Here is a 13,797-nt window from a genome sequence, read left to right as displayed (position 1 = left end):
TAGAATTTGATTTGAAAGATTGTAATAGGATGAGAACCTAAAGCAACGCGGAATCAGATGTGGAATCCTCAACCTCTAGAATTTGATTTGAAAGATTGCAATAGGATGAGAACCTAAAGCAATGCGGAATCGGATGTGGAATCCTCAACCTCTAGAATATCGTGTTGACCATTGTAAAGCAATGCGGAATTGGATGTGAAATCCTCAACCTCTAGAATATCGTGTGGACCACTGCTAAGCAATGCAAAATTGGATGTGAAATCCTCATCTTCTAAAAATGTCGCGTTTCGAATTGATGGGAAACTAGTAGAATTTATGAAGATTGACATTGGTGAGGAAAAATTGTGAAACTTTATGAGATTTTGTGCAGAATGTGAATTTCGTGGGGATATGAAGAAAATTGGTGCAGAACAAGGTAGTTTGAACTAGAATAGAAGCTAGATTAAATGTTTGGACTATTGATGCATCTGAACAATGGTAGAAGGAAAGATTAGAAGTGAAATTGTGTTTGCGGATAAGTATTCCACATAATTTTGTTAACCATTCAATATATCAACATTTATTAATGTGCATCACTTGTAGGTTATGTCAAACATGGAACAAAATTAAATTTAGTGGCATTGACCCGAAATTAGAAAAAAAGCTAGATTAAAGTTCGGTGGAGTTGTTGCCTCTAATGACCATGCATGGACCCCAAGTTAAAAACCGAGCATTAATCTATCTGAACCAGCAGATTTTGAGCATAAAGCCGACTCAAGTGAATGATCCATTCATACTGTCACCAAATGTGTTGAATCTAGCCATTCAAAATTGTAGTCATCTTTATGGCCTAGTGGTGGAAGAAAGAATAAAGATGACACTGCTTTCTTACGAAATCAGATTTCTCAGCTTATTTATGCATGTAGTAGTATTCCCTCTTAGCCTATTGGGTCACTTGCACCACCATCATTTATTCCAAATGTTATAAAAATATTAGAAGAAACTTCAGAAATTTATGAAGAGATATATTTGCATTATTATTCCATGAAATTTTATATCAGAAGAATTTCCTTAAGAGATTTTTTTTTTTTTTTTTTTTTTTTTTTTTTTTTTTTTTTTTTTTTTTTTTTTTTTTTTTTTTTTTTTCGGGCTAGTTTTTCAAACAGAAAAGGGTGTGAGTCACTTCCTCTTCTCACCTCGATAATGAGATGGCAATGGTAGTTTAGCGGTGATCTTCAAAACATCCTCTTCATGGAGGGCAGCGGACAAGGTTTCCTCTCAAAAGAGGTGAGGTCTTAGGTAGTCCAGCCTCCTCAATTGATATTTACATATCTAACACATAAACCTGAAAAAAAAGATTCATATGCAACACAATCTTATGTATTTATATATCTAACACATAAACTTTGAAGTTTTATGACTATTTGCATAGCTCCCAAAGATACAACACATCAACTACAGATAAATAATTCCTGGGGCAGCAATAAGAAGCATGTCCTGTCGAATAATAATTATGAATATCTGTTTCTATACCTAAAATTTTCATTTCACCTTTCTACAACACCAAAACTTTTGAATTTTCAAGTTTTCACAAACATATACACCAGAACTTTTGAATTTTCACAAAAAAATTATATACAAATTTCAGGTTTTCAGGACAAACTTCATATAAATGAAAACATAGAGCTTTCAGATTCTTTAAAAAGAAACGAGAGCATTTAAACTTCAGATTTCCACAAAGCAAAGCAATAGACATTTCTGATTTCTCCCAATGAGGCTTTTAAGCTTTCCAAACTTTCACATGCTACAATTATTTCCAAATTTCTCAAACCAAAACACATAACTTTCAGATATTTGCCAAAACGAAGGGATTGAAACTTTGCATTTTTATAAATAAAGCTAAAGGTCATTTCAATTTTTTTTTTTTTTAATTGTAACCATCATGATGAAACCTAAGCAAGCAACTGCTTTCAAGATTCAAAATGATCAATAATTGCTAGACAAATGTGTGTTACAAAATTTGGATGGATAAAATTATCATGGCGGATGGCCCGGATTTTACGAAAAAACAATAACAATGTCCATTGCTTAGAATCTTTCATATCACCAAAGAAATACCACCAAAAAACAAATAAAATACACCATTTTATGCATAGGGTAAGGTGGCATGTACGTAAAAATTGGGAATTAGGTGTTAGGTATGTAAATAAATAAGAATTGGGTGGTATGTTTGCAAACCCCCCTCCCTCTGAATATCCTAGGGTAGGCCAACCATTGTTTGCATATAGCTGCCATGAATTATCTCTATGTTTTATATAGTAATAAAACAATGTGTATAGCAAAAACTGATAAAATTTCTGCACATAGCAAGCCTACTGCGAAAGTGGAGAAACTTTCTACTAATTCACGAATTCACTTGCAAGCGTTACATACTTGTGTTGCAAAATAAAAAAACTCCAAATCCGAAATTTCACACCACAAAAGGAGTTGGTACATTTCAAACCTCAAAAATTTTAAATTACATATGAAAGCAGCAAAGTTTTTAAATTTTCCACAAATGAAAACATCAATAGTTTTCTAAATTTTCACAAATGAAAGCAGCAAACTTTTTATAACTGTTCATACAAATACCAACAGCACTTCATCCATTAATTTCATTCCTCAACAGCACTTCATTTATTAATTCCATTCCTCATCCTCTCCCACCTCAAACACAAAGACCCGATAACTATCCCAGCAACCAAAAAATTAAGGGGCTCCTACATATGCATATTACACAATTCTTATATATTTACATATCTAACACCTAAACATTCATGTTTGCATGCATACCACACAAATATTTAACATCATATCAAAAGCACTGCCAAAGATTTGTGTGGTATGCAAGCAAACATGTAGAAAACCAAGCATAGTTCATAAATTCCCGGAGAAAACTTCTGAAGACCTTTCTTAAATATTAACTCAATACTCATGTTGGGAGAATAAAAACTGGAAGTAGCCTGCAAAATGTATCTAAGGAAATGATTGATAGATAAATATAGAAATAATGACTAAAGGCTCACCAAATAATCCATTTTTATACATTTATATAATGACAGATATAAGAATTTACCTTAAAATTTCTTTAAATAGTGATGCGAGAGTTGCAGTAATTTTTCTTGAAATACAGAACTTTAGCAGAAAAAAAATGAAGATCTTTCTTAACTTAAGTAATGCAACTCCTACCAAGTTGGTCGCTTATCATTTCAGTGGAAAACAAATCAAAGTTCAGGCATCAAATGAATATTAAAATCTAAAGTAAACATGATTTATCATCCATAGCAAATCTAAGAAGGCAAATGTGGCACCATATAAAAGCAACCTTTGAACTACAAATTGAACTTCATATCGCAATATCAAAAACATATTTCCCAGGAATCAAACTAGATAAAAGAGAACAGCGTAATAAATAATTATAAAGTTTACAAAAATCAGAGTAAGCAATATTTCTAATAATATTCAGCTAATGAGTTCTAAAATTCTCCATTCATAGGCATGCTATCTCATCAACTATTCGTTCCCTCAGCTCTGCCATCTCGCTTGCACCTTCCCCATCTACAGTGAAGGCGATGGAAGCCTCAGTCTCCTCTTCGGTGAAAAACTGGCCTAGACGGTATTCAAATGTTTCCGAAGGCACATTTTCTTCATCCAATTCCGCCAAATGGAAGTCGATATCGCTACGGGAATGATGTCTTCTTATGTAATTATGGAGAGCCATTGTAGCAAAGACAATCTGTACCTGCTTTGAAAAATTATAAGGAGGCATATCACGGAGTATAACCCATTTCTTTTTCCAGACACCAAAAGTTCTCTCAATTACACCACGTAGCGATGAATGTCGTTTATTAAATATTTCATTTCTTCCTCGTGTAACGTTACTTGCACGTGCGAAATCTGGTATGTGATATCTCGTATCAGGAAATGGTTTTAAATACCCTCGTTGCATTGGATAACCAGCATCAACCAAGTAATATTTGCCTAATAAATGGAACAATTAGTAAGGAGATTCAAGTTTCTATTGGGATTCCCAAATAATATTTGCATAATAAATGAAACAATTCGTATGATTTCAATATGAAGCGTACCTGCAGGTGGATGTGGAAAGTTGCTTTTGGGATCCCGTGTCGCAGATTTGAAAATTCGACTGTCATGTGCGCTGCCCTCCCAGCCAGCCATAACAAAAGTGAAACACATGTTAAAGTCGCAGACGGCCATGACATTTTGGGTAGTGCTACCACAACGGCCTATAAATGCTACTTTATCACTATTTGGTATACGTGCGTCAACATGTGTTCCATCAATCGCACCAATGCAGTCCTAATGAGTGAATGTTAGGTTTAACATAATATTTTAAAAACTCTTACAAAGTTAACTATAATGCATCCGAGAGAATACCTTAAAAAAGGGCATATATCGTGCGTCACGTGCTATCTCAGCGGGTATATGCTCAAACTTATAATCTGAGGCTCTGATGACATGAGAGGACAGACTAACAAGTGCGCTCAATCCGATTGAGAAATATCTGCTTATTGTTTCTGATGAGTGTTGAAATCGCTCCATTGCTCCTCGCATAGACTCATTTTGGGATAATATGAACAGTGTTATTGCGAGCACCTCACGTGGATTGGTTCTCGAAGATCCATGAAGACCGTGAGATCCTACGAGTAAGTCCAGAAGATCGATAAATATTGCCTGAGTCATTCGAAACATATTACAAAATCGTGTTGGGTGCCCGGCAAGCAACTCTCCAACCCATTTGTCGCCAATATAAGAAGATGTCATGCATGGCGACCGATCAATATACGTGTTATAGTATTCGTATATCAAACATATTGCTGTCAGAAACATTCCTCTCTGTTTTCTTCTGCGTGTATCCATGTGGGTCTCCATCCGTCTTTTTCTATCTGCATTCATAGTGTTTGGTTTCCCTAAATGTTTTCCCTAAACAATTATAATTTATATGAGAGTTGGTGACAATAAAAATAAAACAATGTTTGCAAATAAATAGAAAGGTACAACAGAGTTCACAAGAATAACTCCAGAAAAAAAATAGATAAAGCAGTGCAAATGTTCTAGTGATGAAAAATATTAAAAATATCAATTGTTCAAACGATTATAAAAACGCCGAATATATGCCAATCTGCGTGCGGCAGGCATCTGCACAAAGAAATCCCTACGGACCGGGTCCTCTAGCAATTCTGCTGCAAACAAATACAACTCCTCATCTACATAAATTTCGGCTGTAGCACTTAGGATTTCAAGGGCCTCCGCGATAGTGCTTGAATGAGAAGTCTGACATTCTGATTTAAAACAAGAAACCGCATCGGATAGCTCTTTTCTGAGGGAAGAAGCACCAGATTTTCTTTTATCAACAACCTTAGGACGTTTGGAACGCGAAATGTTTTCATATTCGTTCTGATCTGGGCTGGGGACGTCAATGAAATCAACTGAACCTCCAGGGGTTCCCAAATTCACGACATTGCCAGTGAACCCTGTCTCGTTTGGGCTACATGCATAGTTCCCAGTTGCAACCACTCCCCCAAACATGCGGTCAAGTTTGTCCTCAAATTCAGGCTCAATTCCTGAAAGCTTAAACTTCTTTGCAGCAGGAACCACCTACACAGAAATTGATATACACCAAATTAGAATAAAATATAATGTAACATAATGAAGAAGTTTACAAACAAAGCTCACCGCAAGTCTTTCAGCCCACCATTCCTCAGATGCATCAATTGTTCGCTTCACTGGATCCCAACCAATGCCGGTACAACCCTTTTTTAATTCCTTCCAAATTTTCCATTCCTTTTTCATTTGGTCCCACTTATTCTTCATTTGCAATCTGTCATATTCTCTGCCTGTGCATTCCTTGAATTTTTTTATAATATTTTGCCACCCTTCTTTATTGAAATGGGTCGTTGGTCGATTTCCACGTTCAATCTCTTTAAGACAAAGATCACAAAATATCATTTTCGTATCTTTTTCCCACAATGCGTGTGTAACAACCTCTTTAGGCTTACTATCCATGTTATTACTATAACAAAACAAAGTCATGAAACACAACAGTAAAATTAATTAGAAAGTAAAATAAAGTAAAGTTTAGGTGTTACAACAACGACCCATTGACTGCTCACTAAACTACTAAATAAAAGTATGTCGAGCAATCAAAATAAGAAAAAAATATAATGACACCAGTTGCTATTGTGAGAAATGGTTCAAGAAATTTCAAAAGAACAGAAATAAGGTAAAGATAAGTAAACTACAGGCTAAATACAATTTTAAGGGAAACTGGCAAATCAAATGCTTTTAAACTGAAGATAAAGATACCTTAGAAATGGAGAAATGGATAATGTAATAAGAAAACTTATTAAAAGTATGTTATAGCTTGTTATTATAGAAATGTAGGATTTTCTGGAATACCCTTCCTGTTGGACATCTAGCTTTTTTTTTCCCAGAATTCTCATGTCCATAAAGATGCAACAACAACTTAAAAAAAAAGATAAAATAAGAAATTAAATTGCCTAATTTGTAGGATTACTACAGGCTGAGAATCAGTTGCCCGTGCCCTCTGGCATCCTATTTTTTGCACTCCAACAAAGGAAATTTGGCCCCTTCTGCTGTCAAGCAACCACCAGCTACTAGAATCTACTATCGCCCACTTATGGAAAGTCATCAAAGATTTTTTTTTAAGTTACGGCATCAAATATGGCAGAATCCTAGACTTCACTAAAAACAGCTTCCCACTCAATATCTCCAAAACAGGGAACTCCTTCTCAGACACAAGATAACAATGAAAAACAAAAAACTGAAATTTACTTGCAAGAAAAGGAGTAATATAGGGCGATCACCTATTCAAGGAAACATTCACCCTTTCTATAAAATTTATGCAGATACATCAACTGCAGATGGAAACCTGGATTGCGACGAAGAAGGGACGGAGATGGAAGGATTGCTAGGGCAAGTTTGAAACCTGGATTGCGACGAAGAAGGCGCGGGACGAAATGGAAGGATCTCCGAACCAGGATTGCGAGGAAGAAGGCGCGGGACGCGCGGGACGGCGATGGAAGGATCGACTGGTTCGAAACCTTGATTGCGACTCGGCTTCGGTTAGGACGGCGAAGGTTTCAAAATCCAGGATATCGGAACCTGGATTTCGTGGCGCAGGCGGAAGGATCGCGAGGGCTGGGAAGCGGGGGCGGAAGGATCGCGAGGGCAATTTAGAATATTTGGAGGCGAAAGCTCGGGCCGCAGGGTCGATAGCAGGGTCGATACCGCGGCCCGCTTTCCGCCCGCTTCGGCTTCGTTCGGCAGCGAAGCTGGTAGCCAAACAGTAATATATCGCGGTTATGGGCCGCAAAGCGCGAAAAAAGCGGCCCCCAAACGAAGCCTTAGTTTCCTTATTCACTTGGAAAAGGGTAAAGAAAATGCATGCCCATATTTTTCACAAATTTATTTAAATATTCTAGTTGTTCTACACTTACACTAGCTACTAGTTTCATTACAAGGGGAGGGAATTTTTTCAATAACTTGTACTTTCCCGCTTCTCTTAACTAAGTGTAGTTAGCTTGTTAGTAAAGTTAGAGGTTTAGATGTAGATTAGTAGCATTCTCCATCTTACATTGAAAATTAAACTTATTTCCTAGCTAAGGCAAATTAATTTCTGTTAGAACTTTTCTTAAGTCTATAAAATTTATAGCCTTCTGATCCACCTTAAAATTACATGACACCAAAAATATAGTGCATATTTTATGATCGTTTTATGCATATTTTTAATGATATTGCATTTTAAAGGAATGTATTTTGTATGTTTTTGGTTTCAGGTACATGGAATGGACATTTGGAGAAAATAAGGAAAAAAATGAGCAAAAAAGACGCAAATTGTATGGCGTCATAGCGCTACCCAGCACTATAGCGCCACAGACGCGTGTAGTAGGCGCTATTGCGCCCAGATTGGCACTATAGCGCCCAGATTGGCACTATAGCGCCAGTAACTTCCCTTCTAGAAGATCCATTGAATTTAACCAAATTTTGAAGGGGTGTTTGAAGCAACCCTGGGTTATTTTCAGAGATCTATTAATATGGAATAAAGAAAATTTTGGTAGCATTTGAAGGCGTCAGGATCTGGCACCTAGGCGCCGGGTATGTAAAAAGGATGTTCAGAGGGTTGGCGCCTAGGTGCCACAATTGGGCGCTAAGCACCAGAAAAGTGTTGTACTTTTGTACAATGAATTTTGAAAAATTTTGAAGAGGTGTCTGAAGCGACTCTTAGCAATTTTAAGAGCTTTATTTAAAGGAACAATTGGCTAGTCGAAACAGGCTTTTAGACAGGGGTGGCGTGAAGGCTTTTGGTGGTGAAGAGGGGGCGTGAGGCTCGGGAGTGAGTGAGAGTCATTGTAGTATGTGTTTTGGTGTGTCTACTGGAGTAAGATGTCTAAGGAATTTCAAAGGATTTGCTTGAGGAGAAGTCTCAGATAAGTACTTTGTATTTATGTTTTATTTTTTGTTTTATTGTGAAGACTAAACTTTAATATAAAATCATGTTTTGTTGTGTTATCCCCATAAATTCTGAGTATTTTCCAGCATCCTTCTCCTTGCAATAAGAAGTAATCATGTGTAGGATTAGATTTGTTTAAGGTTTCTCTTATTTCATACTTGTTATGATTTATTACGTTGTACTTCATTGACAACTTCAATCTGGCCAATTGGAATGTTAAAACATGTTGTGAATCCATAATGACCTGGGAGGACTATGTGTTCCTCAACTAGTAAGAATCCATAATTTTGATTTGGAACCTAAGGACCAGTTAGTCCTATAAAGGGGGCACAATAGGTAATCTGGAAGTGAGAGACTAGAATCTATCCAGCATAACTTGTGATTTAGGAACTTACTCTAAGTTAGTCAAAGTTCTTTATGCTCTCGGAAGAGGTTAAAGAAATAGGTATGCTCGTATTTGACACAAAACTACATTTTAACTTTTAAGCATTTAATTCATATACTGATTGTTATCTCTTTGCAAGAGGAAATAACTTATACATAATTAGATCACTTCTTTATAAAACTAGTTTAGACACTTTGCATTTTCTTTATGCTTTGAAATAGAATTAGTATGAATTTAGAAACTTTATTTTACACCTAAACTTGCTACCATATTTACCTAATATTTTGTTTGCATTTTAAGTAAAGTTTTACTAAGTCTATAAAAAGAGTTTTGGATAAAAAAAGTAATTTCACCTTCCCTATGAGATTGATACCCAGGTATTAAAAGAAAATTGTATATTACTTGAAACGATGCGTATACTTGTTTAGTGCCCCTAGTGTGTAGACCATTAATCAATTTCTAAATTTTAAAGCATATCGATTGTACACTCTAGCCTCTAAAATATATTCAGTCAAGTTTTTTGCTATCTTTTGGAAACAAAATATCTGCATAATTGTGGGTCGGGTCATCAGACGACTATGTTGATTTTAAGTCAGCAACATGCTAAGTTTATCATGATGCCTTAAATTTTGGCTGCTGACCAGGCAAAGACATCTCAATGTGCTTGGAGAGTCTGGATCAATAAATCTTTGTGTTTTGTAACCAAGTTCTTGCTAATTAGAAAAAAAATTATCAGGTTCGTCGAGGGTAGCGGGATCATGATTGTAGTTTTATTGGTTTTGAGACCCTTATCATTGGTGTTGGTTGTCAAATAATTTATGCTCCACACAACTGACAGCTTGGAGTTAGCATGTCTGAGACTGCTCTAAATTACCACGAACAATTCCTGTCCCACAAAAACTTCACCGCAAAGAGGTAGGTGGATGCCACTACTATAAAATTATTAAGCAGTGGGGCGACCGAAGATTGCGTTGTTGGTGGGTTGTGCATTAACCACAAAAGTTCCTCCATGTAAGTAATTTGACCACCATCTTCTTCTGAAGTGACTATCAACCCAATTATACCTAAGGCATCCTTTCATTCGCTGAAAAACTCGTACAATGGCTCGGTCAGGAAACCAAACAATCGACTGACAAATCCATTTTCTTAAAAGTTGTTTTGAATAGTATGTTCCATGAATTGCATTTATCATTCAAGATACTACCTACCTAGTAGTTATTAAGCATTTCTGTAATGATTATGACATTGTTGTAAGGCTCTCCACTCGGGGCCAATCCACATGAGTAAGGAATAATTGGGTGAAGAGGCTTTGACTTCAAAGTGTAAGCAACAACACAATATTCCCCTTCTCTGAGCCTTTTAGGGTTGATTTTTCTGACAGGATCTCCACCCAGTATAGTCGTCACTATTCTGATGATGTGGATAGTGTTTTCTTGGACAAGCTCATCTAATTGATCTTTTGTAGAGTCTTTTCCCTGCCTCTAGGTTTGTGCTTCGGTGACCACAAACTCCTTCAGTTATTCGACACAAATCAATTCTTCACCAAACTTTAAAGGAGTCTACATTACTTCATGTCATGACTATGGTCCTTATTTTACTTTTAATGTATGTTGGTGCTCCAGAGGAAAGCTCTGGCTCTCTTCAGAGGAGCCTTTCTGAAGTACTCCTTATCCTGAATATCTTCCACCTACTTTGCCATTAAAACCCTCAATTGAGTGGGTTTCATTTTCCCCCGATCGTTACTTGATCAGGACTTTGATTGCCTCCATCTTCATGATTTTTTTTAGGCCTCTCTGTCACTTTGATATAAATGTCCTCTTTCTTGTTTTGGGTGAGGGCCATCCTTTTCCCTCTAACCGTCATCTTGTGTGCCCTTTTTCTATGAGTGATGATCAAATATTTTTCTATTTTGTATAGGCAGATAGGCATATTCCTTTGTCATGATATAGTTGTTGACCAGTTCTAGGGAGACTTTCATTCAGGCTCTGCTTTGCTTGTCATATGGACTTTAAATCATTGTGAGGCTTTTGGGCACTGCGAACTAAGCCGTGAATGACTTATTGAACTCACCGAAGGAAGTCATAGTTTCTACTAGGAAGCCATTGAACCACCTGGGGTTTCAATTCGTCAGTATGGTGTAGAACAACTGACATTTTAATGCGTTGGAAACCTTGAGAAGACGTATACCAGACTCAAAAGATGAAATTTGATTGCCTGGATCGCTCTGACTCTAGTTAGATTCCAAAGATGGAACTGTGATCTTTTCAAGGGGTTCCACATCAATAACCTGCTGGGAGAATGCATTCTCCGGTCGTTAGTAGACTTCCATTCACATTGCTTATGGTATGTTCCTTGGAATGGACCTAACACTGTCTTTGTAATGAGATTCTTCAACTCGTTTGAATCCCTGAGTTGTCTAATGGCCTTGGAGTTCAAATACTCAAAGATTTAATTTTCGAGGAGCCTATGCTCTCTGCTCAAGTACAATACATTTCACTTATGTCATTTTGTCCCACTATTTGATCTTGGAGTTCCTGAATTTATTGTTGCACAAATTCCGGAACTGTCTATCTCGTGTTAAAAGTATGCGTAAATGGATTTCCTTTGACACACTCATCTTTTTGTTGGCGACATCACTCCATGCTCACCACACCTTTTAGGATGTTGAATCCAAAATTGTCCCGTGGATCATGTCCAATGAATGAAGCATTGGACGAATGTGATGAATAGAGAGCGGAAGAGAAGTAGAATGCCAATAACACAATGTTTCTCATAATAGCTCTAGTAGTCCCTTCTTGAAGAATTGACCACCAATTTATAAATCATAGGGTGTGTCTTGTAAATTACATATTTGTCCTTTTTTTTAATTGAAACGTCATAAGTAATTAATATATTGTTACACCTTTACAAATATGTAATTGATTCCAAGATCCTTTAATATTTGTAACCATTGTTGGCATAATTTTGTACTGATAACTATTTGAAGTGGGGTATTAGTGTCTCACTGATGTTAGCATTCGGTTAACTTATAATCATTCAATTAGTTATAAGGTCTTCGACTGGTTTTCGGTTGGTTGGAAGGTCTTCAGTTGGCCTTCTGGAAAGAAATCCTCTTAGAGACCTTCTTATCATTCAGGCAGCTGGTGCGTCACGGTAATCTGATAGTTAGCTCTCCTTCAGACAAGTAGTCTTCACAGAAGATTGGAAAGATGTCCTAGGAAGCGACCAACGGTTCTATTTGTGAAGGAATCCATGATCGATTGAAGGAGTTGATTACACACAACTTTCCCCCATATCAGATGCATAATGTGCCTTCGCTCAGTTGTGCTTTTCTACGATTAGCTTAAGATTTTGATTGAATGAAATAACGATTGACGTTTCTGTCTTTCAACTATTCCGATGCAGTCTTTTGTTATCTTATCAATGAGATCTATTGAATTTTTGTCTGATTTGTATAATCACATTTTTGATGTATACATATGTTTGGAAGCATCGCTAAACTAAAAATAAAAAAATAAAATAAAATAATTTATGTTTATTGTACTCCAAAATTTATTATTTATAAAATTAGCACTTTTTTTTGCCGGTTTTGAAATTTTAATTCAAACATTAAAATTCACAAATAAAATTCTAACTTTTATTTTCATTTTTTATCAAATTTATAATGGACCGATTTAATAGCTAAAAAATAAAATAAAATTTAAATTTAACATATTTATGCATTATGCCCGACATAGTGATTAAAAACATAATTTCTTACCGTGAAACTATGAGTAAATTTATGCATATAATTATTCCTAAAATAAAAAAGTAATTGATATGCAGCAGTCCAATCACTCGGTAATTTTTGAGGAGTACTATTTTCGACCAAATAAATGCATGCATTAAATAACCTTTTCTTTTGATAAAAAGCTTCTGACGATCCAACCGCCCGCTGGAGGACCATAAATTTACACGCACCAACTACTTTTGCCGCCCGCTTTTTAATCGCCATCTAACCAAAGTTACCCACCCAACATCAAAAACGTACTGCACTGAATCCACTCATTATCCAAGTGCCAATTGATGCGGCATCTTGGCCTGTTTGGGACAACTTATTGATGCATTTGTGGTATTTAAAATGTGGCCGAGGCATTTGTGTTTCGTCTGTTTATTCACAAATGTAGTTTGTGTTTTATTATTTACACGGCCACGGGTTCGATCCCGTGGCACACGTTCTTACATTCTGTAGTTACGTGTTTGCTCTTCTCCTTCCTCACTCGGCCCCCGTTATGACTTAGGTCCCTCCTCGCTCGCCTCTATCCCTGGAACGTTTTTAACTCGCTCGATCGCCTCTTCCTCCTACCTCTTACTGCTGGTTACTGTGCTTTGTAAGTAATTTTGATGGAATGTGCTTCTATATGCAATTTCTGACATTTTATCGATGGAATGGTTTCTCTCTGTGTTTTTTCCGGTCAAATGGATTTCTTTACGGGATTTTTTGATTTTTGGATAATTTGGAGAAAGGGTGAAAGTTAATAGAGGTGAATGTGGTTGGTGAAAATGAAATTTGGCTTGCTTTTTGCGATTTCTGGTCTTTGGCTTGCTCATTGCTTAATCAGGTTTGTGGTCTCTAGAAGAAATGTAATGGAATTTGGTATATATGAGCAGGTTCAACTGTTTTCGTCTTTTTGTTTATTGTTGTTTGCTCCATCTGGTTGTGTTGGGCCTATGCATGTTGGTGGTGGTTGTGAGTGTGTGTGTGGTTTTGAGTGTTGTGTGTGGTTGGCCTTGGGTGTGTCTGTTGTGGCCAAGGCTGTGTGTGTGTTGGCTGTGAGTGTGTGTGGGTGTTGTGCTTGGTGTCTCTAGGTGTTGGTGGTGGTTGTGGGTGTGTGTGTGTGTTTGGCCTTGGGTGGGTGGG

The 13,797-nt window shown here is 36.7% G+C and overlaps 2 protein-coding genes across 2 annotated transcripts; both read right to left on the bottom strand.

Annotated features, from left to right (window-relative positions):
• Nucleotides 1-3,243: 3,243 nt before the first annotated feature.
• LOC110037240 (L10-interacting MYB domain-containing protein-like) lies at nt 3,244-7,277 on the bottom strand. Its single transcript, XM_020741837.1, has 3 exons — nt 6,989-7,277; nt 5,716-6,052; nt 3,244-5,637 (listed from the first exon to the last, which is right to left on the bottom strand). Exons 2-3 carry the CDS (start codon nt 6,043-6,045, stop codon nt 5,119-5,121), a joined length of 849 nt encoding a protein of 282 aa, XP_020597496.1. The 5' UTR covers nt 6,046-6,052; nt 6,989-7,277; the 3' UTR covers nt 3,244-5,118.
• LOC110037237 lies at nt 3,509-4,911 on the bottom strand. Its single transcript, XM_020741834.1, has 3 exons — nt 4,417-4,911; nt 4,107-4,338; nt 3,509-3,999 (listed from the first exon to the last, which is right to left on the bottom strand). The coding sequence occupies exons 1-3, from the start codon at nt 4,909-4,911 to the stop codon at nt 3,509-3,511; spliced, it is 1,218 nt and encodes a 405-aa protein (XP_020597493.1).
• Nucleotides 7,278-13,797: the final 6,520 nt, after the last annotated feature.

Source organism: Phalaenopsis equestris, unplaced genomic scaffold, assembly GCF_001263595.1.
Source record: "Phalaenopsis equestris unplaced genomic scaffold, ASM126359v1 Scaffold217343, whole genome shotgun sequence".
NCBI classification, from domain to species: domain Eukaryota; kingdom Viridiplantae; phylum Streptophyta; class Magnoliopsida; order Asparagales; family Orchidaceae; genus Phalaenopsis; species Phalaenopsis equestris.
This window is presented reverse-complemented; position numbering and strand designations above follow the sequence as displayed.

What these genes read in the sequence shown, in the direction of transcription:
- LOC110037240 (XM_020741837.1), bottom strand. Translation starts at nt 6,045, where the DNA reads ATGGATAGTAAGCCTAAAGAGGTTGTTACACACGCATTGTGGGAAAAA. An exon ending in GGTGGGCTGAAAGACTTGCG is followed by an intron (nt 5,638 to 5,715) that starts GTGAGCTTTGTT and finishes ATTTCTGTGTAG; the next exon opens with GTGGTTCCTGCTGCAAAGAA.
- LOC110037237 (XM_020741834.1), bottom strand. Translation starts at nt 4,911, where the DNA reads ATGGAGACCCACATGGATACACGCAGAAGAAAACAGAGAGGAATGTTT. An exon ending in GATATATGCCCTTTTTTAAG is followed by an intron (nt 4,339 to 4,416) that starts GTATTCTCTCGG and finishes TTCACTCATTAG; the next exon opens with GACTGCATTGGTGCGATTGA. An exon ending in CTTTCCACATCCACCTGCAG is followed by an intron (nt 4,000 to 4,106) that starts GTACGCTTCATA and finishes TCCATTTATTAG; the next exon opens with GCAAATATTACTTGGTTGAT.